Here is a 27,338-nt window from a genome sequence, read left to right on the forward strand (position 1 = left end):
CAAACATCCCGGCCTGCCCGGGAGTAAGCCCCGCAGTCCTGGGAAAGAACAAACTCCCAACGGGGCCTGGACGGAGGGGTCCATGCGGTTTCTAAGAAAGATGTCACATTACAAAAGCACCGGCCACGTTCAATACTCAAAATACCGGGAAGACGCCACCACAACCTAGGGAACCGAAACCACGCGCGAGGTCTCCAGGGTGCTGTCTACGTTTCGTAGAGAGCTCGGCCTATCTGCAGAAGGACCGCACTGGCTTTCATAATGTACCAACGCCTGAGAACCTGGGGTCAGCAGCACATCCGTCTGCCCAGCGCTCCGCGGCGCCTCCTGGCCCCTGCCTCATGCGCTCCCGGGAGCCTGATTTTTTCAGGCATCGGGCTGAAAAGTGCCCACGGATGGTGGGCTAAGCCCTCGGGCTGAACCTTGCATTCTCTGAGCTAATAATGCTGATCCCGCGCGCCTCCGTCCATTCTGAGTTGAAAAGTGGACCTTCTCAGTCCATTCCGGGAGCCGTAACAGAGCACCACGGACTGGGCGACTCAGAAAGCGCGGAAAGGCCTGGGGTAGTGACGACCGAGGGACAGATCTGAGCAGGAAAGTGTCGCCCTGAACCTCGCCCGAACCAAACCAGTCCCGAGCCGTCTGTCTCCAGACTTAGCATGCTTACTGCTTAAAGCCGGTGCTGACGGGGTTTCAGGTCACACGTATTCTGAACTTCGTGGGTAACAGAGGGGACGACCAAAGTCCCCAACCCTGTTTCGTGAAATGAATTCCAACTGTATGAAAAAAAATTTGTATTCAAAAAACTGAGAGACCCTCCCCAAAGTTTACATTCCTGTCAAAAATCCTGACAGTTATTGGCATCGTCGAGTCCGCTACCAGCTACACCCAAAAGCTTCCCACCCCCCGAATGACCAGTGGCTTGAGGAACGAAAAACCGAAGTGAGCTCGTTCCCGAAGGAGCGAGAAAATCACCAGGGGACGGGCCGCCTGTGCTTTTACTTTCCTCTTTCGCCATCCTGTGTCTTAGGAGAACTTTTAAACCAAAATAGTGACTGCAATCTAAATAAATTGCAACGTCTTTTTTATGTTTCTATTGATTTCAGTGAGAGGAAGGGAGGGGGAGAGAGAGAAACATCAGTGATGAGAGAGAAACACTGAACGGCTGCCTCCGGCACTGTTATGCCTACTTGGGTTTTTGTGGGTTTTTTTGTGGTGCCATATAAATTTTAGGATTATTTACTGTATTTCTTTGAAAAATGCCATTGAAACGTTCGATGGGGATTACACTGAGTATGTAGATTGATCTAGGGACATTTTAACAATATTGGTTCTTCCAACCCATGAACACAAAATACCTTTCCATTAATTTGTGTCTTCTTTAGTTTCTTTCATTAATATCTTATAGTTTTCAACAGACAGGTCTTCACCTCCTTAGTTAAACTGATTACTAGGTATAGACAATATAATTTTCACCCTTCCTCTAATTTATTTTCAAATAATAGTAAGTTTGCTATGACCCAATGTTTATTTTTACCTCCCATCTGAATTCTCTGTGAAAATAAACAGACACTGCATGTAGTAGTGATAAAAAAAAAAATCTTCATGTTTTAAATAAATCATCAACTACCTATATTAAATTTTTAAAGGACTGGAGAGACAATAAAATGTTAAGTTCCAATTCCATTATGGTAGCAGAAAGGTTTAGTGTCTTTTTAGACTTTTGAATACTCTAATATTTACTTTTTTTTTAAGAACAAAATAATTGTATACACTTTAAACATATCGGTTAAGATAAAACACATGCAGTACATAAAAACAGGAACTTTGAATCAATGGAGATTAAGTTCTCTATTATTGGCAATTTAATTGAATCAAAACTCGTTTCACAGTTATCTTTGATATTTTGAAAGCTCTGTCTAATTAAATGAAACTACATTTAATTAAATTTATTCTGACCGAAAGCCTTAAAAGTTCCTGGAATACTATACTAGGCAGCAAGGGAAAAAAATAGGCTCCCTCATGTCAAGGACGTGACCTTCACAGTGGGCTTGGGATAGGCTTCCAGGAAGAGCAACAGCTAAGACAACTGCAGAGGACCCACCAAGACGACCTATGAATAAATGAGACAAGAGATGTAAAGAGTCAATAGACGGCGGGACTGGGAGCGACCCTCCGAGGAGAGTTTCGATGTGCAGAGGCCAGACAAGAATGAGGCCGCGGAGCTGAGAGAACAGTCCCCCCGAGCGCCGAGCCACACCCACTCTCGGAAGTGAGGCCGCGGAGGGTTTTGACACCCCAAAGATAAAGTCCTCAATCTCATCGAACGTGACTTTGCCTTTACCCTTCGGGGTGTCCCCATATTCTGCTTGGCTCAGAACTTAACATTAATCAGAATAAATTTCCATGTGAAATTCCTGGCTGAATTTTATTCTTGACGTAAGATGAAATTGCTATTCAACCGCCTTATGAAGAAGATGTCTTATTTCTCAAGCTCGAACCACCATTTATCGATGCCTCTGAAGTCCCCCCAAATTTTCTCCAAATACCTGATAAAACCTGAACTTTAGTGGGCAGTGCGAGTAAGATCTCTGTGGCTCGATTATCCTCAACTACGAAAGAGACAGTCTGTGCTGATCACGTAGATTAGAAATATCTTGTAGCTGGGGGATTGGAAAGTGGGATTCCGTGGTGGAGAGATTAACTTGCTCGAAATATTTTCACTCCAAATGAAGGCCACACACATACTGGCGGCAGATTGGTCTTACCGGTGCCCACCTCCTCGCCACCACCGCCCCATCCTCACCCACACAGCTTGTTACTGACCAGGGAGCAACTGATACAAGCCAATGAAAAGGATACTTGAGAGGAGGTTTATTCCCATAAAACACAGGAATTCATCTAAATATCAACAATTAAATTCATGCAGCAAGCAATTAAATTATGCACATGAGCCTATTATCTCTGGTTACCCGATTTACACAATTACAATGGGAGACGGAACCGCTGCTCTTACCTGCTGTAACAGGGGTGTAAGTGGCCTAATTATAGCTCCCAAACTGAAACAAATAAATGTCATTTTGTTTCCTTTATGCACCGGTCCTGGTACCACATACGTAAACCACCTGATTTACACAGGCACAAACTAACAATTTAATTACTGCGCATTTAATGCCCCTGGAACGTTTCTCCTGGACCACGGCAGTGACCACACGATTATTCTTTACGTACCAGGCACTGGCCCCGTCGGGTTCGGTCCAGGGAGTAAGGACGCAGACGTTTGCTCTCTTACTCAGAACGGTACTTGTCCCGTGGAAAATGAACTCGGTCCTTAGACTACGTGTCCCTCACCTATGTTCACTAGGCTCCGATGACGCCCACTTGTTAACAAAACTGTTGGAGGGTAAAACTGAAGAGTGAAGATGTCTTGGCTTTTATTGGTTCTCTGACACGGCGCAGGAAAGACGCAAATGACGGCCAGAAGCCTAAAAGGTGGAGAAAACACGTACCTATAACCTTTTGATTGCTTGTAGGGAAAAAACCCCACAAAAATTCCTGTATATACAAATCTTTGGGGGTAGCAATATTTTAACTTTTAAAAGCCCCACTAAATGAATACACAGAAAGGTCAGTCACTAAAGTTAGGCAGAGCCACATGTTCCGTAGGCGTAACTCACATGTTACATAGGGGACTGTGTCAGCAGCCGAATCTCAATTTTTAGGAATCGGACGTACGTTCAGTGAACAGTCACACCCTTGTCACTTAAGCGGGAGCAAAAGCTCTAGCGCCACCGACGGCTAAAGTGGTCGGCCTTTACTTCTGTCCTTTTTAAACAAATGTTCTATCAGAGGGACAAAAAAATAGGACGTTAGAGCTGTGAACTGCCTGCCTGCTGGCCGGCTTGCAATAAAAACCCGCCCCGCGGCGCCGGCAGCCTCCAGCAGGCCGTGGCAGTGCCCCCGATGGAGGATGGGACGGTGTCGAACAGGGACTGGGCGGTGGCAGGCGGGCGCACACCGAGAGCGACGCCGCCTCAGACCTCTAAGGTGCTGGGGGATGAGTCATGGCCAGAACCACGGAGTAGGGGACTGTTGCCGGAGAAAGAACGAAAGGCTGGGGGAAATCAATCGTCAGCTTACTGTGGAGTATGTGATCCACGGTTTCCATGGCAACACATCAAGAAACTCTCTTCTGCAGCTGGAAGGCAGGAAAAGCCGAGGACGGGCCCAGGATTTAATGATAAGGATAGCACAGCTCCAGATACGGTTGTGATCACCTCAGCCAGTGTTCTGTCGAACCCTGAAACTTGGGGTGGTGATTTTAAGACCAGGGCCCATAAAGTGTCCCTTACGGCCACGTTACACTGAGGAACTGTGGCGAATGCACCAAACACCATGGAGTTTTGTCCCAGGTCTCACTCTCAGTGGGTCCACCGGGTCATTAGGCCCGACTCGCAGCAATTTCCATGGGCCTTAAAGGTGCAGTTTGAATGGACAGTTGGCAGAGCATCCACAGGGGGCTCTTGGTCTCGGTGGTAAGAGCTGTGAGTAGGGCAGGTGAAGTGGAAGCCTCTGAAATTGCCCTCCCAGCCCTCCTCCCCCTCAGCCAAGACAGGGAATCAAAACGGTGTCACCGACATCAGCAAAGTCACGGATCAAGAGACCCCGCTCAGCCTTCAGCCCCCACAAAAACAGTAATTTAACAAGAATCCACAAACCAAAACAGCTGTGGGGAGTGCTGGAGTTTAATTAAGAAGCTGCGATATCCCCGTGGGGAGCAAAACACCGAGAATGGTCACATAGAGAAAGGAAGGAAGGGTTTTACCCAGGTCCACCCATTCCCCAGCCAACACAGTTCAATGACGAGAGGGCTCCTCTGCCTTGCGAGTTCTCCAGGGGGCGTAAAAAAGAACAAGAGGACCCCGGCAGCCTTCGCCTCTGAGGACCCCGGCACCCCGGCAATCGAGGACACCATGACTTGCATCACTGAGAGCTGCCACAGCCTTGGCCAATGTGGACCCCGCTGCCAGAGACCACAGAGTCCATGCTGCTGTGTCTCCATGGAATGGAGCATGTGCCCCCAGAGCCGTCACCACGATGGTCCCCGAGCCCTGATGCATGCTCACCCTGGACCCAGCACCACTGCCTCACATGCACCCTACCTAGAGCAGGGACAGAGAAAGGGACAGGAAGCCTACTTAAATAATGTCCCCAAACTTCCCAAGCCCAGAGATGGAAATAGACCTCAAGATTTAAGAAGCCCAAAGAAACCAAATAGGGTGAATGTAAAGAAATCCACATCAAGACATATTATAATTACATTTTCAAAAGTCAAAGACAAAGGGAATTTTTAAAGCAGCAAGAGAAAAGTAATTTGTCACAATAAAGGGAACCCCCATAAGACTATCGGTGGATTTCTCAGCAGCAAACTGGCAGGCCAGGAGAGAGTGGAATTATTTATTCCAAGTACTGAAAGAAAACTGCCAATAAAGAATACTATACCTGGCAAAACTACCCTTAAAAAAATAAAAAGAGAGATAAAAGGTTTTTCCAAACAAATTAAAACCGAGGGAGTTAATTACCGCTTAGACCTATCTTAGAAAAACTGCTAAACGGATTTCTACAAATTGAAAAAAAATGTGCTAAACAGCCCTGTGAAAGCATATGAACACATAACTCTCACTGGTAAAGGCAAATATAAATACAGAATAATGCAACACTGTGATGATGGCATATAAACTTCTTAAAGCCCTAATAAAAAGTTAAAAGATAAATATTAAGAATAACTTAAATAGACAGCTATAACTTCAAGGTATTTTATGCAAGCCTCAAGGTATCGGCAAAGAAAAAGCTGTCAGACGGGAGGGGGTTGGGGGCTGGGTGAGAGGGGTGAAGGGATTAAGCAAAGAAAAAAAGGGACTCGTGGAACAGACTGCAGCTTGGTGATGGCTCGGGAAGGGGTGGGGGAGTGGGGAGGGGAAGGACCTTGGCATTGCTCCCGAGGTGAACAGGCTGAGCCCACACTCGGAACTTGATCTAAAAGGCCTCCCATGGTCTGTCCTCTCTCCGCCCGTCACCTGTTCCCTTTCCCTTAGCTCAAAAGACCGTCCCTCCTCACCCAGAGGTTGAGCCACACTGGCCTTGGCCCCAGTCACACCAGGACCCCTTCCAGGGCCCCTAGGTTGTTGCAGGCTTCCCCTATTAACTTTTTCAAACCAATTTCAAGTTCAATACTAAGAGTATCGTTTTTTATTTTTAAAAGACGTATTATCTTAACTATTTCAGGACTCCCTGAAGAAATGTGGACTTATCTGTTGGAGGTACAATTTTACAACAGAGACGCCGCGCTGCTTACGGGGAGGTGCACGCTCGCTTCTCACCAGGATGCCACAGGGGGGCAGCTCCAGCTCCGTCAGGGCCACGCGCTCCAGGTCCTCGTTGCACACGTAGCTGTGGAAGCTCTGAGGGATGAACGTGGTCCTGGGCCCGTCTTCCTCAATCAGGCTTTTGTACATCTGTGTTCGGGGGCGAGCCCAGCCTTTCAGTATCACATAAAACCCATCATTTCCAACCACTGAAACAAAACCAAACCGCATGAGACAATGTGGAGACTCTATTTCCCGGGCTCTCTGACACGGACACGAGGACCATACACGCCACACTTGCTTCCCTTTCCCCAAACTCTCGAAATATGTCCCCGTTTCAACAGACACACGTGCTCCAGAATTCCAGGTAGATTTTAAATGTCCTGACCCTGAGGAGCCACTGAATCCCACCAGCGGCCTGATGGGCAGCATTAAGGCTAAAGTGTGTTTGAAATTCCATCCTAACCAGGAATACTGGGCGCGGTGTTTTGCGCCTCAGGGTCCTCATCAGCAGAGACTAATAACAGTATCTACTTTTACTTGTTACTATGATGAATAAATAAGGAAGATTCCCAGACACAAAAAATGTATTAAGTGAATTTAGTTTCTCTTTTCTAGCAGGTACTTAATATTAATGCAAAAAGAGTGATGCTGAACTCTGTGGGTTCAGGTGTACGTGTGTTGACTTGCATGGCTCCCTAAATTAAAATATAAAACACCTCTATTAAAGCGTCCAATAGATCCTTAGTAAAGGAGCTAGGAATTAAAACTGGGAAACTGAAAATCTGTCTGGAGAGGTTTTCCCCCAATATCTGATTAGTATCGCGATCGGTCAGAGAATCGCTTTGACCACTCCCGGTCGTAACTGTGGACACCAATTCCAGATTGTTATTAAATCTGCACATCATTGAGTGGTTTTCAAAGAGTGGTCCCCAGAACTAGCAGCATCACCGGGAGTATTACTGGCCCTGCAAATTATGCCCCGTCCCCAACCTGTGGAACCAGGAACTTCGGGGGTTGAACACACAGTATGTCTCAGTGAGTCTCCTGGGCGATTCCGACGTGAGCTCAAGGTGGAGCAACTCCAGGGGCCGTCTCTAAAACACAGGTGCTAAAACGTGGAGTGCAATTCATTTCGTGACTTATAACCTTACTACTGAAATCGAAGCAGGACATTTTTAACATGTCAAGTGAAATTATACGTATGCTAATTAGTAGAGAACTCGAAAGAGGGGCAGGCATTGGATCTTGCCAAACGTCCCTCCAGAGGGCCCGTTACCTGTGCTGTCCTTTATCCAGGTTTCGGAGATGACGTTCTTACTGAGTGCTCTCAGGTTGTCGTCTTTCAGCTGAGAAGTTAAATCCGGAACTGTCTTCAGCATCTTCCACACGGTGTTGTGCTCACGCAGCGTCCTGTGAATGGGACTTTGAAAAAGAGAGAGATTGCACATGGAGAGGCCACAGCATAAACACAACGAAACAAACACCCGAAAGGTCTCCGCTCTCACCACTGATGTTTCTCTCTCTCCCTCTCCGTTCCTCTCTCTGAAATCAATAAAGGTATATATATTTTTTAAAAGTCTTGATTTTTGAGCTTCCAAATTTATATTTTCTTTTTATTTAAGGATTACTTGAGGACACCTGTGAGGGTGTTTTCGTTTTATTTTTCCAATATTAAGATGCATCTCCAAGAAATGAAAACGTATGCTCCTGGTTCATGGATTCTCTCTCGGATTATACCTCTGAGCACACACATTTCACACAAGAGAACAGCGGTATCTCCACATTAATTGTGATGTTAACAGCAAATTCATGGGTAATTCAAATGATTCCATCCACTTGGAACCTGCTGACAATTATAACACACTCTACCCGAAGACCAGAGACTGCAGAATACGCATTCTTTTCAAGGAAACATGAAAAATTCACCATGTACTGAGCCATAAGACAAGTCTCAATACATTTTAAAACTTTAAAGTCCTGCCACGTATGTTCCCTGACTGTGCTGAAATTATGTAGAAATATTAACAACAAGGTTATCTCTAAGAAAGGCCTGAGGGCCCTGTGTGCTCACTGAAGCTCATTCCTTTCTTCTGCTACAAGCCCCTCAGTTTTGTTAAACTAGAGACTCTCTTCTGGTTACACTTCTCTCTGCAAAAATACCAAGAGCAATATAAGTGCCTAATCTTTTTTTTTGTCATATGGCATTAAACATCTCAGTTTACTTTCAAGGATGCTTGGCTTTACAGACTCGTCTCTTTAAAAATTAAGGATCTCTCTTACGCTAAGTGAAATATGCCAGAGAAAGGCAAGTATCACATGATCTCACTCTTCAGTAGAATCTAATGAACAAAATAAACTGACAAACAAAACAGATCCACAGACGCATGGAACAGACTGAGGGAACTCGGAGGGAAGGGGGCTGGGGGCTGGGTGGGGAGAGATTAACCGAAGCATTTATGTGCCTATATGCATAACCCAGGGACACGGCCAATAGTGTGGTGAAGGCCTGGGGGGGGGTGCAGGGGGGAGGGGGTCAATGGGGAAAAAATGGGACATCTGCAATACTTGCAACAATAAAGAAATTAAAATAAAATAAAAACTTTAAATAAATTATTCTTTTACCTTTAATATCAAGGGATGTGGGTTTGACGGGACTTTGGTAACAAGAAGCTTCTTAAACCAATGTCAAGATTTACATCTCCCTATAATTCTAATCGTACAGAAAACATCTCCTCCAAGTGTCTTTTTTAAATGCATTATTAAAAGTTAAATTACTCGGCATGACGTTTTAAAAACAAGCACTACTAACAAGAGCCATAACGACTCCGAATGTCAGGGTACCGGAGAAGTGGTAAATTTAGTGATGATTTATAGAATGATTTATAAAACCCACAAACGCTCTTTGCATATGACCCTGAAAGACAAAACACCCCGCGTCCTCAATTAGGCACAATCTAACTAAAACGACTTAGTTTTGCTGTAAAAAGAGCGTTTTAATGGGCATTTCAGGCCAAGAGGGGCCAGTTTACGACAGCCTGTCATTAGCGGTGCATTAACCTCCGCCCGGCTCACCGTCCACGCGCCGGTGGGCGGCAGTGTCGAGGGTGAGACGTTCGGAAAGGTCGTTGGGACGGAGGGAAACGGGAGGCCGCCCCGCCTGAAGTCACTGTCGCGAGCGGCACGTGCGCTCCGGCCTCTAAGGGCTGTTACAAGGTGACAGATGACTTGGTGTGAACACAGTGTGACCATTTTCTTTTTCAGAATGAACACGGGCTGATGGAAAGAGCTGCAGACTCTGCGACAGAGAAACACGTTCCCTCCCCCACCTGCCGCCCGGGACCTGGGTCGGGCCGGGCATCACCTCGGGCATCACCTCGGGGCTCTGCCGCCCCATTTGCACAATGAAAAGCTGAGCTCAGAGCCTCTCGGGTAATCCCAAGATCTAAAATCCTCAAACGCTCAGCAATTTATATCCACAGGAGCAGCTCCGTGACATTTCTCTGACGATCCTTTCAACAGCGTGGTTACTGCTATTTTGCCATATTTTGCTCTGTGTTTGAATGGAGGCTGAATTTTCTCCACACTCTAAATCTCCAAAGTCTCTAGTTTGGTACTTTATACCCATTGAGCATTCAAAAAAAATATATATAGAGAGAGTGAGAATGGATACAAGAAACATTTCGCCGGCATCCGTTTTTCTGCTTCTCAAGTATCCTTGAAATTCACTTGCATTTTATTTTCTTCTCAGGAGGTTTGAATCCACTGCCACTTCCCGGAAACAATTCTGTGAGTTGGGCCAATGCAGGAGGCACATTTCATCCCCGTGGGGACGGTCAGTGGTTCAGGGGCGGGCGTGTGACCGGACCTGGAGTTTTTGCTTTGAGGGCTGGGCCCTGCTCCCTCCTTTGACGGTATCGCGTCCACGTGTAGGGTCTGGGGCAGCTCAGCCAGGCCAAGGGTAGAGCTGACCCCCAGAGGCCCGCCGGGTGAGGGGGGGACGGCAGAGGACGCCCCGGAGCCTGATAAACGGACGCACCTGGGTTCCGACCTGCGCTTGACCCTCCACTGCCTTCGGGATGTTGGATTCATGAGGAACTGCACTTGTTTTTATTTTCTTTTTTTCCTTTTTATTGACTTTTATTGGGTGACACTGGTTAACAAAGTGACACGGGTTTCAGGCTCTGCATTTACTTCTCGGTTAGAGGCAGTTTAAGCCATTCTCTTTCCTGCGCAGCTGAGGTTTCCGGCGCTCCGTTAGCGCCCGTAGACTTCATGTGAAAGGCCCGAGAGCAGCACCCTGCGGGGCCCTCACACTGTGAAAAATTCACTGTTTAAATACTTTGTGCTGTTTCATGGTTTGACATCAAACCTATAATTGGCCTTTTCAGTAAACAAAATCCCTTAACTTACAGAGCTCTTCCCCTTTTCACGAATCCGTCACTTTGAAAATAGTGTTTTGGCCCCTAAGAGCAGGTTTATAATATTTGTCTTGCTCAAGGGACAGGATTTCAAAACAGTTACAGCTGAAGATCTGAAGATAATAAAATGGTTTCCATCTTCATATACTTGTTACGAAATCTGTGCCCGGCCCCTACGCCTTCCTTCTCTACCTCGAAATCCTATTTGCATTGTTCACCAAGTAAAAGGCTGAAAAGTTTGTCTCTCCCACCCTGTAACCACCAGAAAAAGCCAAATGATCTACAAAAGTATAACTGTGTGTGTGTTTTAATAAATCAGAGAGCTCAGTTTTCAGGGCAAAAATGCCCCCTGGAATCTAAGCAGAGTCGGCTGCCTCCAAGGAGAGATCACAGCTGAAAGAATCAGCTAAAAATCAATGAAAAGTTTCTGAAAGGGCTGAGTGACGGCGGCTCTGAGATTCTAGACCCCGTAGGAGCCTCAGACTCCAGGAGAGTCCACACCAGCCTCAGACCCCGACGGACGGCCCAGGACCGAGATTCCAGAGGAGGGGCAGACACTGGGGGCAGGGTGATGCCCTGGTCCCGGTGCCCTGTCCACTGCAGAGCCAAAGCTGACGGCATCAGGGAAGGGCAGCGAACCCACCATCTTCAGGGCACAGGGAGGGACCCAATGAGCTGGGGACTAAGGTAGAGAAACAATAAAACCTTCCATCCCTGGGCTGGGACAGGAAAATGCCGAGCCTAGACCATTAGAGACACTCCCCCCCCCCCCCCCGGGGTGGGGCCAGAATCCCTGAGAAAGTCCCGCTCCTGAGACCCCGGGACAAACCCGCCTGAGACAGAAGCTGAGTCGGGGCCACACAGACCCCGGTGCCCTCCATCCAAACCAGAGTGTGGCCTCTGCACTGGCTCCCGGGTCCACTAACCGTGCCCCTGGCTGTCAGCGTCAACATCACCCTTCCAGCCGTCGCTTCCCGGGGAAGTAACACTGCGTTCAGGTTCAACGGCTGTTCCAAGAGCTTTCTAACAGCACTCATCTCAAAACAACAGGCAGCCCATCTCATCTCCTGGACCCTCCAAGTATCGCCAGGAACACTTGCCTCTCTGGGTCTGTCACTCATAAAATACCGGATCCTGAACCGTGTCCAATCCCAGCTAGGCCCCGACGCTGAGAAGTCGCCTGGGAGCGCGTCCTTCCGTCCCAGACGTGCTTGGCTGCTGCTATTACCTGGGACGCTATTACCTCCCTTTCCGTGGGAGCGATGCACTCCCACGTGTTCCCACGTGTTTCACCCACAGGTTGTTTGGATGGTGTTTTCAAGGAGCAAACGCTTAAGGGCTTTCGACATCCACAAAACTGAGAGGTGTCAGAACGTCCATTCCTCATTCAAACCAGGTACGATTCAAGACCGTCTCGAAGAAGCCGGTTCATAAAATCTCAATTTTTACAGTGAATGTTTGTCCCTAAATTTCTCAGAGAAATCTTTCAGTTGCGTGGCGCTGACATAAGACATTCGGGGCTCTAGGTGAATAAGTAGCTGATGTAACTAACGTTTCCCTAACGCCATTTAATATTTTATTACCTTCAGGGCACCCTGTAAGTTAAGTTATAGAAAGTGCAGGCCACCAAAATGCCAGCCTAGAGTCCTATTAGGAGAGTGACCGTATGTTGGGCAACTGAATCCAGCCCTGTTCACATACCACCGGACGTGGCTGAAATCACCTCCACCGTGGCCACTCTGCATGGAGGCCAGAACCCAGGGCATCTCTCAGAGGGTCCCAAGCTCCGCTGTAGACACCTCTCTTCCCACGGGGATGTGTTTTTGTTTGTTTTTAAGTTGTTGTTGTTTAATGTTTTTATCAGTTTTTAGAGAGAGGGGAAGGGAGAGGGAGAGAGAGAAACATCAGTGATGAGGGTCATTGATCGGCTGCCTCCTGCACGCCCCCTGCTGGGGGTCGAGCCCACAACCCGGGCCTGTGCCCTGATGGGGAATCGAACCCGAGACTTTTTGGTGCACAGGACGACACTCAACCAACTGACCCACGTTGGCTGGGGCATTGTGATGATTTTTAACAGAAAACCCTCCTCAAAGGTTCGTTGTGAAGATTAAATTAGGTTAAAGTGGAAAAGCAATATTTCCTTGTCAACCCCTTCACCAACTCCAAGTAAGGAAACAAAATAGGATTTTTTTCTAATCATTTTAAGAATATAGTACTTAAAACCGCATTACACTTTTTTCTCGGGAAGCACATCCTAAGTGTCCCCCGTGTGCTAGTCATTTGTGAGTCAGCCGGGAACTGTGGGGGAATGTGGTGGCTACGATAACACTCGCGTCCCCGGGCCGCCCGCTGCACCCGCAGCCCAATAAGTCACGCCTGCTTTATGGTGAAGGTCAGAATCACACACGCAATTAAAAAAGCAATTAAATCCTGAAAGAACCGATGATTACTTGTCCACACCTCGGAGTGCTGATCGTATTTTCAAAGTCTAATTTGCTGAAGCTGTGCGAGAGATTACTGGGACATCTTTTTAGCATACGGCAGTGACTCAGCACTTCGGGATAATTAGTTCCAAGGAAAACTCAGCTGATAACTATTCTTAGGTCAGACTAGTCTCTCTCCTTTGTGATTATTTAAATTCCTCATTGGAGAGGAACATTTTCCCTGGGTGAAAACACTAAGCATATTATGAGGTATGAAAGAAAATTACACAGAGAAATTATGCATTAGCAGAGGTTGCGTTTTAAAGAGGCAACGTGTAAAAACACAAGGGGATGGGTTAAGGATGACCTGCAGTCGGACGGCCTTTGCTCCATCACTTTAATTTGTGGGACTGAGGTCAACAGGACACTCTGGAATCCCTGAAAGCAAGGCCTCCAGGGAACGGAAAAACGTGGGAAATGTTACATTTTATGATTAGCTAACTACAAGTTGCTTTTACTATAAATATTTCCTTATTGGTCTTATTAAAAAATTTTTCATGTATTAAAATGTGCACAAGAAACCTGAATGTCATAAAACTCCATAAATAATACCTTCAAAAATCAAAGGAGAAATAAGAGACTTTCTGGGAGCGTCGGGGGAGTTTCAGGCCCCAAGAGTGAAGTCAGGTCACCCCCAGGAGAACTGGTGATCCCATAACCGCACAATTACTAGGGGAGGCCTTTATGTTTAAAGCTGACCGTATACTCGCTTTGAGAGAAGCGTGTGCTTTCTCCTAGTGGTCTTTCTGTTGTTGTTAATCGTCACCCCAGGATGTTTTTCCGTTGATTTTGAGAGAGTGGAAGGGAGGGCGGAGGGGCACACGCCTGGGTCGCAGGTTCAATCCCCAGCCCCAGTCGGGGGCATGAGGGCCGCAACCAGTCGACGTGTCTCTCACGTAGATGTTTCTCTCTCTCTCTCGCCTTCTTTCTCCCTCCTTCACCTCCCTCCCTCCCTTCCACTCTCTAAAAATCAATGGAAAAAATATCCTCGGGTGGGGATTAACAACAACAAAAAATAGTAAATTCAACACAACCGTCAGTGACTATAAAAGCCGTTCTGGGAGGTCAGCGGGGATGGAGATTAGGGGAATTAAATCTTGATGATTAGGAGAGTAATGTTTGGAAGGAAAAAAGTAAATTAGCATCTTGCGGGGATCACAGAGCATCTTAAAACACAACAGTCTGCAGTATTGTTCCGCAGTCTGCTGGCAGTGGAGTTCTCGTCAGCCAAATCCAAATGAATTTTCCACTCGAAATGACTGATTAGCCCCGATTAGGGACACTAATCCTGTTTAGTCACTTCTTATCTCAGGGTCCCCTGCCTGTCTCTGGCTTGACACAGATTTCAGGCCAGGCGGCGGGACTGGGAGCAGGGGGCGGGAGATTTTCCACTGGTACCAGAGCAGCCAGGACACTAGCAACCAGCCTCGGAAAGTTTTATCGCCAGGTCGATGATCGTGACCTTGGCTCTTTGGAGAGAAACACTGCATTCAAGGCGGGATCTCAGTTTCACTGCTACGGAAATCGGCCTCTGAAAATTATTCTCATGACGCGCCAGGGGCAGAAGAGCCGGGACGGCGTTTCCACACTGTCCGCACCTTCCGTCTCGAACCAAAGGAGGGAATCTCTACGTCTGACCAGCTTCCTTCATGGATAAAACGTTTTTATATAAAGTTTACAAATTGTTTATCTTTCGTGAATCGTATTTTTTATACATGTTCTTTTCAGATTCTGTGAGCTCCCCATGTAACAGATATATTACCCATTTAATGTTTGATGGAAACGTTTTTTAATTTAAAAAAATTTTAGTTTAGTTCTATTGTTATGCTCAAAAGTTTTAAAATGTCCATGTAGACTATTTAATCGGAGACGTGTTTTTTCACTCCCGAGCTTAGGATGGAGTAAGGTTTAAAAATTACAAATCAGTGTTCCTCTCTCTCTCTTCCTCCCTCTCTCTCTAAAATCGGTCAATAAAATTTTTTAAATGTTACAAAAAATTTTTTAAGTATTTAAACAAAACCCCACACATTTATTATGATTTATTATGTCACCGTTTCTGAGGGTCAGGAGTCCAGTGTAACGGCAGCCTCTGATTATGGCCTCACAAGGCTGCAATCAAGGTGTCGGCCGGGCCGCACTTCCACCTGGAGGCTTGAGCGGCGAGCACTCGCCAGCTCCCTCGGGTGCCCGCAGAGTTTATTTCCTGGGACTGGGGACCCCCTGAGGTGGAGGCTGTCCTCTGGTCCTGGCGGCCACCCTCAGTTCCCTCCTCTGTCACTCTCCATAAGCTGTCCCGACATGACTGGTTCTGCCAAGTGGAGAGTCTCTGTCTCCGCTCTGCTAAGATTAAGTCTTACAAAAATTAACAAAATCAGGAGCACAACCTCCTTTGCCACGTCCTGTTGATGAGGAGTGACAGGCTCCACCCACACGCACATGGAGACACAGGGCAGCCCCAGGGACAGAGGTCACCAGGGCCACCTCAGGATGTGCCTGTCATGTAGTAGTTCTACAGTAAGTTTTATGATTTTTTCCAAACACTTACTTGCAAATAAATCAAGGTCACCTTGTCAGAGGCCTTTCTGAATAGCATGTCTAAGCTCGTCCCCCGCCCGGTCCTTCTCCAGCCCTTCCCCTTCCCCCTTGTTTTCACAGCTTCAGCCTGGACCACTCTTTTATCTGTACCTTTTATTGCCTGCAAGCTCCCGAAAAAAAATCTCTTTTCTGTATTTGAGTATTTTAAAATAAGTCTGTGTTACTTTTGTAATCTAAAACAATGCATTATTTTAATTAGGAACCACCATAACGCACCACATGGAAATTAATAATAGGAAGAACACTTTCAAGCAAAATATAACATTTTATCATCTCTCAGCAGAAGATAAAAAAAGCTTTGTTACTTTATTATTACATAAAAAATATGAAAATAAGTTAATTGAACATTCAACTCAACAATCAAGACTAAGAATCACAAAGTAGAAGAAAATTGCATGTTCAGAATTCATTAAAAAACAGAAAAAAGTTATCACATTTCCAAATACTTAAAAAAAAAAAAAAAGGAACAGTAGAAATGAGAAATAAAGCCAAGAGTAGTTTCTTAGAAAAGGGCAATAAAACATAAATCTCTGGTAATTCTGACTTTAAAAAAAAGCAGGAGGAGCCATGGCCCGAGCGGCCTGGTTGGTTAGAGCGTCGCCCCCATAGGCCGAGGTTGCAGGTTCAGTTCCCGGTCAGGGCAGGTGCAAGAAACAGCCAGCGAATGAGAAAGTGAAACAACAAAATCTGTATTTCTCTGTCTCTCTCTTCCTTCCTCCCCCTCTCTCTCTCTCTCTCTCTCTCTCTCTCTCTCTCCAATCAATCAATCAATAAACAGGAAGAACTCATAAATATTCAGAAATAATAAAGAGAAAAGAGCTATAACCTTAGCCAAGGAAAAGGCTATAACCCATTATCACAAATAGGTGACCCACTAAGTAAGTGAGTAAGAGAAATTCAGGAGAGGCGGGAACTTGAACAGAAAAATCGTTTTTGAATCCCAGACGACCCACAGCCAAGGCAACCACCAGAGGCGGCTCGAGTGCGTGTTCAAGAGATCATCAGCCTCCAGCTGAACATGGCAGGCTGAAGACCGGCGTTTTTTTCACTCCTGAAACAGCACAAGATAAAAGAACTTAGAGGAATTCAGACAGACGCAAATAATGGATGAACAGTTAACAGTGGACGAGGGGGGTCAACGAAACTCCAGAAAGTGAAAACAGGAGGAACATTGGCAACTAACCTGAGTTCCAAGCGTCTCTGTTCTGTTAAAGGTCTGCAGCTGGGAAAAGCCGGTGAGAATAAAAGGTTTGCTGCACAAACCCCGGGAAGGCCCGGGAACCAGAGGAAACTGGCGCCACTGAAGGCACTACCAGGAGAGGAGTTGAGACTGCTAAGAAAATAAAAAATAAAAAAGGCCTATTGAGTGCACAGAGCATAGAGATACTAGGTCTCCAGGCCCTGGCCGGGTAGCTCAGTTGGTTAGAGCATCTTCCCCATGCACCGAGGTTGAGGGTTCGATCCCGGCCAGGGCATGTGTAAGAATCAACCAGGGAAGCGTGGTAAGTGGAACAGAAAATCAGTGTTTCTCTCTCTCTGTCTCTCTTCTTCTCTAAAATCAATCAATAAATAAAAGATATTAGATCTCCAAATTTCCCCCCTCACCCCACAGGGTCAGATAGCCACCCCTCCCCAGTCCCAGGTGATTCCTGATGTGTGCAGGCCCTGGGCAGGGGAAGACAAAGGGAGGCCCGATACTGAAACGGGGAGCGCGGGTCCACACAGCAAACTCTGGGGCCCCCGACTCCCCTCCCATCACCAGACCCCACGAGGCTCTGCTCCCTACCCACATGCGTCGACACAAACGTGAGTTTTAGAAGTTTATGTTCTACCTGACACTGGACAACTTACGCCTAATTAGCCAGGGATCCTCAGACGCGTTTCCATGACATGGTATATTCCAAGGTCATCATTTGGTAATTTTTTTACTAAAACTGCAGTGTCACTTAAGATGCCTGCCCACCATTTGTCCCATCACAAATCCCCTGGGAGAGCTCACTGTGACGGACCCCACAAACGTCATTTCCAACCCCTCATCGCTCGCCATATCGCATTAGATATTGATGGTGGAAAGGCCCATTTATATTTTTTCAAACTTTTTCAGAGCCAGGAGCATCCATAAGACGCGACTGTGAGACACAACTAGAAATACGGCTGGGGAAAGGGGTTTCCGAGAAAGTTACGTTTTCTCCAGATAAAAAGAAGGGGCCATGGCTGTCATCACCCTCCCCTTCCCCCCGATCACAGATGCTATGGCCCGAGCTGTGTGTCCCCCTCGCACCCCGAGGCCGCGCCGAGTCACTGCAGATCCCACTACAGGTAACGAGGTAAACTCGGTCCTGCTTCCTAAGGATACTAGTGACATACAGCATCACCGAGCGAATCCGAGGGTGCGTCACAAATACATTTCAACTGCCCACGATGTATTTAGTCAGGTGGATTAGGAAGGGGGGGCAGAGAAAATAAATGGAGTTTATGGCAATAAGAGAACAGAGAGGGACAGGTTGTTTCCATGGGTCTAGACAGGTGTCTGGAGTTTTATAATTTTCCCAGTTCCTTCACCACCTCCATCCAGGTAGGACCAACGCGCCGGAGGGCTCTGTACGAATTCCAAGAATATCTCGAGCTGCTTCTGGTTTCCTGCTTCTTTCTCCGGTTTTCCAAGCTGCCTCGTCAAATCAAAACTGGAGGAAATGTAAATATTCTTACAGCTGTCAAAGTGTTTATGTTTTTAAATAGATATTTTAAATCCCACTCAACCGAGAAGCACTGTGAGGCGGTTTCCATGGCTACCTCTGTTAACTCCGGCAGCCATAAACAGTTAGCAAGCCGCTTAAAACAAATTAGTGCCATCAAGCATTTAAAAAAATTTTTTTTTAGAAATGTTTATCTTGACGACTAAGCATCTCTGTTGTACGGTAATAATAATTCTGAAAACTCAGCAGATGTGTTCAATTCAGTGAACAATGGGCAGCATTCACTAAGAAAATGCGTATCTAAATTTATTTCACTTCTGTTCCCGATTCTATCTGTGACTCCAATTTCTAGGTGGAATGCTGAGCACACACATACGTGCCCGTCAAGTAGGTTAGATTAGATCGGCACGATCAGTCAACGCCTCCGCTTTCGTGGCAGACTGTAATTATTTTATGTTTAATAGCCTCAGACCTTGTATTTCAGGAAATTAATCCCTCAAAACGAAAATACATTATAAAAACAAAACTTCATAAACTCACAATTTAAATACAATCATTGTACCAATAAATCAATTAAAATTAAATTAAGACATTAAATTAAGACACGCCATTAGTTTTAATGACATACAAATTATTTTCCATAAACCTTTTTCCCCAGTGATACTTTTTTTCAAACAGTCTTAACAGACTTCTTTTTTTAAAAAATATATATATATATATTTTAACCTTCACCTGAGGAATGCTTTTCAGAGAGAGTGGAAGGGGCAGAAAGGGAGAGAGAAACGTCATGTGAGGGACACATCCATTGGTTGCCTCCCGCACAGGGGGCCAGGGGACGAGCCTGCCGCTGAGGTACCTGCCCTTGGCCGGCATCGAACCCGAGACGACGTCCGTCCTCAGGCCGGCGCCCTAACCACTGAGCACCGGCCAGGGCAAGGACCAGCGGACGTCCAGCAACCCTGGGAGGCCCTTCTCAGGCCTCCCCGTCCCGCTCACGGGGTGACCGCGGCTGGCTTTCCTTGCCCTGCGCTGTGCCCCTTCCCGGGGGCTGCGTAACGTCCAGCACTCGCAGTCACGCTGGCTCTACGCTACTTAGTGTTTAAGGAGCAAGCCTCTGAGGAGTCCGGGACGGATTCCTCTGCTGTCTGCTCGTGTCTGTCTGTCTAGCTTCTCCTGCCTGATGCTGCACTAAGCTTCCCTCTTCACGTAAACAATTCAGAAGGAATGTTTTTAAATGAAACACACTCAGGTTTCGAAACGGGGAAAGGAAAAAAGAGGAGATTGGGAGAGAGAGGGGAGAACACATCATCCAAAGGCAGGGATCAGGGCAAACAAATGCTTTTCCCCCGTCTGTTTAAATCGCCTCCTATTTAGAACCAAATATTTCGCCTGTGTTTTAAATTAGAGTAGATATTACAAAAATTCGTTTCCAACGTGTCTTCTCATGCATGCAGAGGACGTCGTTTCAGTGAGACTTGCTGTAACATTCTACGCTTGCTCTTCTGCTTCCTGGAACAGTTTCTCAATCAGGAGCAACTATGGGGCCCCCAACCCCCCAAATAATACAACAGTCCTGAGCCCCCATCTTTAATTTGATATATAAATCCATAATCTAAAGATGAGGCAGATTGTAGGATATTTGTATCTCCAGATGTCTGTGAAGATTAGAAACATTTTCCCCTCGGAGTAACCGTTTAACAAGTGGACACACTGTATCAAGTGGGGAGGGGGGGGACGTCTCGGCCGCTCCAGCTCTGCTGACGGCAAGGAAGCTGTCGCCCTCGAGACAGAACCTGGTCCTCCCAGCGTTTGTAGGTCTCACTGGTTTCTACTTTTGTTGTATTTGCAACTTTGTCCCACTTAACGCAACTTCTTACTTCTCACCAAGAGAAAGATGCAGCCTCCTTGTTTCAAGCCGCCCCACGATCACTTTCGTTATAAATTACAGTTGAACATTTCATGAGATGCATTTCACAACCAATCTGAATGTCAAAGCGTGGGCGGCCCTCGACATTCACGTACTCTTGCTGTTCTCATTGTCATTTCCAATATAAATAAATTATTTTTATTAAGAAATGCTGATTTTTCATTTATTAAAGTGAATATTAATGTTAATTTTGCTCTAACATGGGATCTACATTCACCTCTGAAAAAGTACATACTGGGTCAATGTTGGGTGCTCACAATACTCACTGATTTGAATAACAGCATTTATGTGCATTTTTTCTAACATTTTATTCACATTAACTTTGTATTTAGAACAGCGTTTCTCAACCTTGACACTACTGACACTCTGGGCCAGACACTGCTTTGAGGTCAGGTGCCCTGCAGGGTGTGAAGACCTGTTCTTGGCCTCCACCCTCTGGATGTCAATGGGATTTTCTTCCCAGTTGTGACAACCAAAAATATCTCCAGATGTTGCCAGATGTCCCCTGGGAGGCAAAACCCTCCCCAGTTGAGAACCACTGGTTCAAATCTATGAATCTAAATTTTAGCGTTTGGTTAAAAAAATGTAGCCATTGGAATGTTGAAAAACTAGAATGTCTGTAATTCAACGTAGCTCAAACATGGAAGAAACACGGCTCCCAAATGATACTGAATTATCCATCCACATTTCTGTGTCTCTACAATGTGAGTAAGACACTGAACTATAATCGGGACAGTCACACACTTGCTACACAAGCATTTCTAGACGGTAGGAAAGCTCACTGAACGAACATTTATAAAAACGCCTAGAAGGAATAAAGAATGTCTGACATCCCTGCCCCCACAAAACCATCGACATTTCCAGGGGTCTCTGCTCAAAAGTAGGAAAACAAGTTTCCTGCCGATTCATCAGCTGCCAAAGGCGGCATTTCTCAGTGCTCGCTGAGGGGCTTCCTAATTCTTGTAAATTCAAGGCACCGCGAACCTATCTACGGGAGATCTCAAGGTCCTCCGGTTTTGCCTACATGGTTCTACTTGTACGCGGGCCCCAGAGCTTCCTTAGCGTCACAGGAGAAGTGCCAGAGCTGGGTTTCCAGACTCCCCTTAGCTTCTAGACTCCAATTAATCTGCTCTCCTCTTTCCAGCACAAATTACTTCATGTACAATTTTTTCTTAATGTCAGTTATCTGAGCTACTTGTCTAACACGGTTTATCTTCTCCAGAGTCCCAGTGAGTCTCCTGTGAAAACAGCATGAGCCTCATGTTTATTCTCCAGATGACTGTCCTGGGGAAAAACTGACAACATCAAGTATTATTATAACCTGAAAAACAGAACCTAAGAACGAATGTCCTTTTAACAAAATGTTTTTCTTAGATCAAAATGCTCACTTTGTTCTCATTCAAATGGAACAAAATAGAGATTTACCCACTTAATGAAGTATTTTTTTATTTATCTGAGGATGTTGGATGGAGACATAAGTCCCTCTGCTGGGTCTGTGGTGGCAAAGTAGCTCTTCTCAGATAACCACCCCGGCAAGAAAAATCACAGAATTTGGGTAAATTTAACAAAAGCAAAGGAACAAACGAATACAGGATTTGAATATATCTGAGAAAACCAAAGTAGACCAGGAGTCAAAACTCTGCAGAGAAGGAGGCAGAATTCTGCATCACGGAGGCAGCTGGGTGGTGTTTGCTGTCTCCCCCTCAAGGCATCTGATGACCCATCAGCTTACACAGGCAAGAGGCCAAGAAGCCAGAGAGAAAGCACAGCTCCACAGGGTGAAGTCGAAGCAGAGATCTCTGTGGTCTCGAGGTGCTGGGGAAGTTAAACATTGGGATTAGGGGCTACCAAGAAGGAAAAGACCCCGGTGAGCATCCACATTTTCAAATGAAAACCCTAAAAAGCTACACTTCAGGAAAAAGGGTGAAAAAAACAGAAACAAAAATAGCCCATGTAACAAATACACAAGAAAAGAAACACTTGCCCCTCTGTGATTAATGACAAGGACAACGGAGGCTTTGGAGAGAAAACACGACCTGATTGTTAACCTGGCTTTATGAATTAATAATGCACTGATGGAGTCAAAACTTGAACTGATTTGAAGACATATCTTAGCGCATCTGCAAGTGACTCAAAGGGAGATGAAAAGTTACATGTTGTGATTCATTAGAATGTTCACTGAGCACACCCCGAACTATGCCTCGGTTGTGGGATATGTCGCATTTTTTCCTACAAAAGAATATTCACTGGCTACATAGAGGATCACGATCAGAGGCATGTTACTGAAATAAAGTATGTCCTTTACAAACATAAACTATTTATTAATAACACCAAATCCATCATGTTTTATAAATCCAAATTTCAAGTGAAAGCCATTGGCCAATTTTGACTTTTAATCAGAGACAAAATATTCTCAAATGCACTGTATAGATTATCTCTTTGTTTCATTTATTTTTTAGAAGATTGAAGACTATTTCTGACTGTTAATATTATGCTGTTTCCTCCAGGGGAGCCTCGTGCCCCCACATGGACACACAGACACCGAGGTCATATGGAGGCTGGCTCTCTGTCAACTAGACTCACGGCTGCAGGTAATTATTCATGAGTGGTGCCTTGTGTCTTCTCTAAAGTACCTACTGAGCAACTGAAAGGACTGCAAATGATGGGCATATGCTCAAATGACAAGGAATGGGGCAGAGACACAGTACATTCAGTGATGTGAAAACTGCTAAAAGAATAATAGATCCTAGAAGTTCCTGTCACCGGGAAAACAACACGCATGTTTCTCCTTTCCCTCTTATTTTTATATAAGGTGATGGATGTCAACTGAACTAGTTGTAATCATTTCACAGTATGTGTAAGTCGGGTCATTATGTTTACACATTAAACTCACACAGTGCCGTGTGTCAATATATCTTAACGAAACTGAAAGAAAATACTTCAAATAAATTTTGCCCACTAATTTCCTTTGAGACTCAACTTGAGAAAAAAGAAAATAATGCTGTTTATAATATTCACAAAAAACATATAAAAGCTAGGAAATTACCTCTGCAAAGTATAGAACCTACGTGGAACTCTAGTAAGAGTCATCGAAGAAGACTAAAATAAATACAAAATATACACCATGTTCCTGAGTGAGAAACTTACGGTTTTATAGACCTAATAAATTTCCAAAATTATAAGAAATTATCTTACCAGATATCAAAGCACATCTTAAAGCTAAAGTAATTTTTAATCCATATAAAATTGGCAGAAGACTAGACAAATTCCAACGAAAGACTAGTCTAAGTATATAATAATTATTAAATGTAATAAAGTTGCATCACAAACCAATAATGATTGAAAAGGTATAAGGTTAGCCCGGCCGGGCATGGCTCAGCAGTTGAGCGTCGACCTAGGATCCAGGCGATCAGGGTTTGATTCCCGGTCAGGGCACATGCCTGGGTTGTGGGCTTGATCAATGACTCTCTCACGTTGATGTTTCTATCTCTCTCTCTCCCTCTCCTTTCCTCTCTCTGAAATCAATAAAGATATATTTTTAAAAAAAAAAAAAAAGGTACAAGGTTAAATGATAATATGATTTAGGCAAAGAACAATATACACTTTTAAAAAGAGTCCCCTGGAGATTTTTAGAAGTGATAAATGAAGTAACTGAGATTAAGAATCCTGAATGAGATTGACACCCAGGTAAGGTCCAGCTATAAAGAGAATTAGTGAACAGGATAATAGGGGCAAAGAAAATACAAAAACTGATAAATTTCTATGAGAAAAAAAGATTCTAACTTGAAGTGGGAACATAAAATAGTCACCCAAGACAAGAAGTCTCAGCTTTAATATTTATATCTATATTGAAATAACATAGATCTTATTATGGGCTCAATGTCCTCCCAGAATCCTTCTGTTAAAATCCTAAACCCCAATGTGATGGCATATGGAGGTGGGGCCTTTGGGAGGTGATTTGGTCATGAGGATGGAGCCCTCAGGAATGGGATTAGTGTCCTTATAGAAACCAGAGAGCTCTCACCCCTGTGGCCATGTGAGGACACAGTGAGAAGACAGCACCTATGAATCAGAAAAAGGGAATCTGCAGCCACCTGGATCTTAGATTTCAGCCTCCAGAACTGTGACAAATAAATTTCTGTTGTTTAAGCCCTCCATCTGTGGTATTTTTTAAAATTGATTTTACAGAAAGAGGGAGGGGGAGAGAGAGAAGCATTGATGTGAGAGAGAAACATCAATCAGTTGCCTCGTACTTGCCCCAACTGGGGATGGAACCTGCAACTTAGGTATATGCCCTGACCAGGAATTGAACCCTAAACCTTTCAATGTATAAGACAAAGCTCCAACCAACTGAGCCACTCGGACAGGTAGTTCCTTTCCTTATGTCATAAACAATCACTGTTTCCATCAGAAATAGAAATCACTTTTAGCATTCAAACCATTCTTAATTAACCTACATTCCCCTTTAGCTTCAAATAAAGCCTTTCTTTTCTAGGAGAAAAAGATGGCCCCTCTCATTTCAGCCCATGTTCCTCCAAAGTCTGTATTTCTAACAGAATTCAGAGAAGCACAGAGTGTTTCTGCCTCCTCTGCACAGAGCCCCGACACAGAGTTGAGACTGCAATGCCTCGTCCTGTGTTCCCTCTCACTGGGAGACAGCTCTGCAAAAAGCGGATTGCATCTGGACTCTAAACAGCCTGAATCTCAACAGCCAAACGCCCCATGTCCTCCCAGGGGACAGTTCCCGAGCCACTGCTGAGCCGTGGCTTTGCCTCACTGCTCCTCCGCAACATAATGATCTTCAGACGCCTCGTTCCCTCCGAGGAAACATCTTTAATTGGAGAAAGTAGGAGAAAAAACAATTGGGCCAAGTTTCCTCAGAGGATCTTATACAGCTTTTCACAGCTCATTTATAAGTTTATCTCTTCTCCTACCCTTTCCACAACCCCCACAAATACACAGGCATGTCACTTTTTTGCAGAAATTAGTCATTTATAAAGAAACCAATTATTTTTACCCAAGCAACCCATAATCGCATTTTAAAAGCCAGTGGCAATGCAATCAAATGCAAACCTGGGAGAGGGTAGGATGACTGGCCCAGTGTTCTCGTTAGTGGTCAAGTTGAGCAAAGACTCTTGACATTTCCAGGACTGTCCACTGAAACCTACTTATGTCTTTAAAAAAGAAAGAAAAGCCCAGCCAGTGTGGAGAGTCAACTGCGGGCGCCAGGCGGTCACCACGGGTTGGATTCCCAGCAGGGCACATGACCAGGCTGCAGGCCCGATCCCAGACGGGGGTGCGCAGGAGGCAGCCGATCCATGTTCCGCTCTCACACTGATGTTTCTCTCTCTGTCCCTGTCTCTCTAAAAATCAATTTTTAAAAATCTTTAAAAATACTTACAGTTTCTTTAGAATAGCCAGGAATTCTTCTAATTTCTCTTCGAACTTTCTGGGTCCGTATGAACGGCCACCGCGCGCCTGTTTCACGTAGATGGCTACGTTGTGCGCCTTGTCAGGCTGCTGGGACCGGCTTTCTTCTGTGGCCTCCAAGGGTTTTCTGGACAAGGAAACGCAGGGTTTACCTTCTGCGCACTGCACACGAATCACTGACATGAACTTCTGCATCACTCTCAAGAGCAGAAATGCACTTTTCTGAGATAATTCGGCACTTTAACAATATAGTGCTTCCCCATGCCTTAATTTTTTTAGTTTTTTAAATCCTCACGCAAGGGTGTTTTTATTGATTTTAGAGAGAGGGGAAGGCAGAGAGAGACGCATCGGTCGCCGCCCCCCGCACACCCGCCGGGGGTCGAACCTGCCCCGACGGGAATCGCCCCGCGGCGCGCTGGGGTGCCCACGGCCGCCGCTAACGTCGCGAGGCTGCGACCAGGCCTCTAAGCGCCGCGCGTCCGTGCGCCCGGGGCCCGACCCGCCGGACCCGGCGGTTCCGCGCACAGCCCCGCTCCCGGCGGGCGCGGTCCCAGCCGCGCGGGCGCCCGAGGCCCGTCTTCACCCGCACGCTGCGCCGCACGCCACCGCCGCTGCCCACTGTGCCCGCGCCGGGAAAGTTCAGTTGCACAGAAATTACTTTTTATTAACAGGAGCCTCTAATGACGTCACCTGCGCGGTGGGTTTGTTTAGGGTTTTGGTTTGGAGGGCGGGCGAACTTTCACTCTTGTGCTTTTGGTTGTTTCAAAAACACTTTCGAGGGTACTTTTCACAGTTTTAAAAACTTCTAGCTTCTTGAATAAATTCAGCACATACTTTTTAGAAAAATAAATCGATAACATCCGGATGCTCAGTCGCCCGGTTGCACAGTTAGACCTCAGCTGACAATCCCTTCGCGTCCTGTTTATCGCGCAGCCCCGCGCACGCCCAGCAGCCCGCGCGTGTCCGCCGCCGAGGCCGCCTGCTCCCCGCCCGGGGGACCCGCCGCGGGCGCACCTGCAGAGCCACCGCGGATCCACCTCCCACGGCCCCGCCCACACGCCCCCCACGGCCCCGCCCACACGGCCCCTCCCCATGGCTCCTCCCAGGGCCCCGCCCACACGGCCCCTCCCACAGCCCCTCCCACGGCCCCCCCCCGCACGGCCCCTCCCCTGGCTCCTCCCACAGCCCCCACAGCCCCGCCCCATGGCTCCTCCCACGGCCCCGCCCACACGCCCCCTGGCTCCTCCCACGGCCCCGCCCACACGCCCCCTGGCTCCTCCCACAGCCCCGCCCACACGGCCCCTCCCCATGGCTCCTCCCAGGGCCCCGCCCACACGGCCCCTCCCCTGGCTCCTCCCACAGCCCCCCACAGCCCCGCCCCCCACTCAACACCCGGCCTTGCAGTCCTCGGTCCCCCCACC

At 46.3% G+C, this 27,338-nt stretch overlaps 1 protein-coding gene across 1 annotated transcript in view; it reads right to left on the reverse strand.

Moving 5' to 3' along the window:
• Positions 1-26,112, reverse strand: part of CNBD1 (cyclic nucleotide binding domain containing 1) — a gene marked incomplete at its 5' end in the record, with an annotated part of 77,222 nt that extends 51,110 nt beyond the window's left edge. Inside the window, 3 exons of the mRNA XM_081116491.1 lie at positions 6,381-6,574; positions 7,645-7,790; positions 25,889-26,112. Coding sequence (XP_080972617.1) covers positions 6,381-6,574; positions 7,645-7,790; positions 25,889-26,112 — 564 coding nt within the window. The remainder of the gene's footprint in view (positions 1-6,380; positions 6,575-7,644; positions 7,791-25,888) is intronic.
• Positions 26,113-27,338: the final 1,226 nt, after the last annotated feature.

This window comes from Miniopterus schreibersii (genome assembly GCF_964146895.1).
Source record: "Miniopterus schreibersii genome assembly, chromosome: 17".
Lineage (NCBI taxonomy): Eukaryota > Metazoa > Chordata > Mammalia > Chiroptera > Miniopteridae > Miniopterus > Miniopterus schreibersii.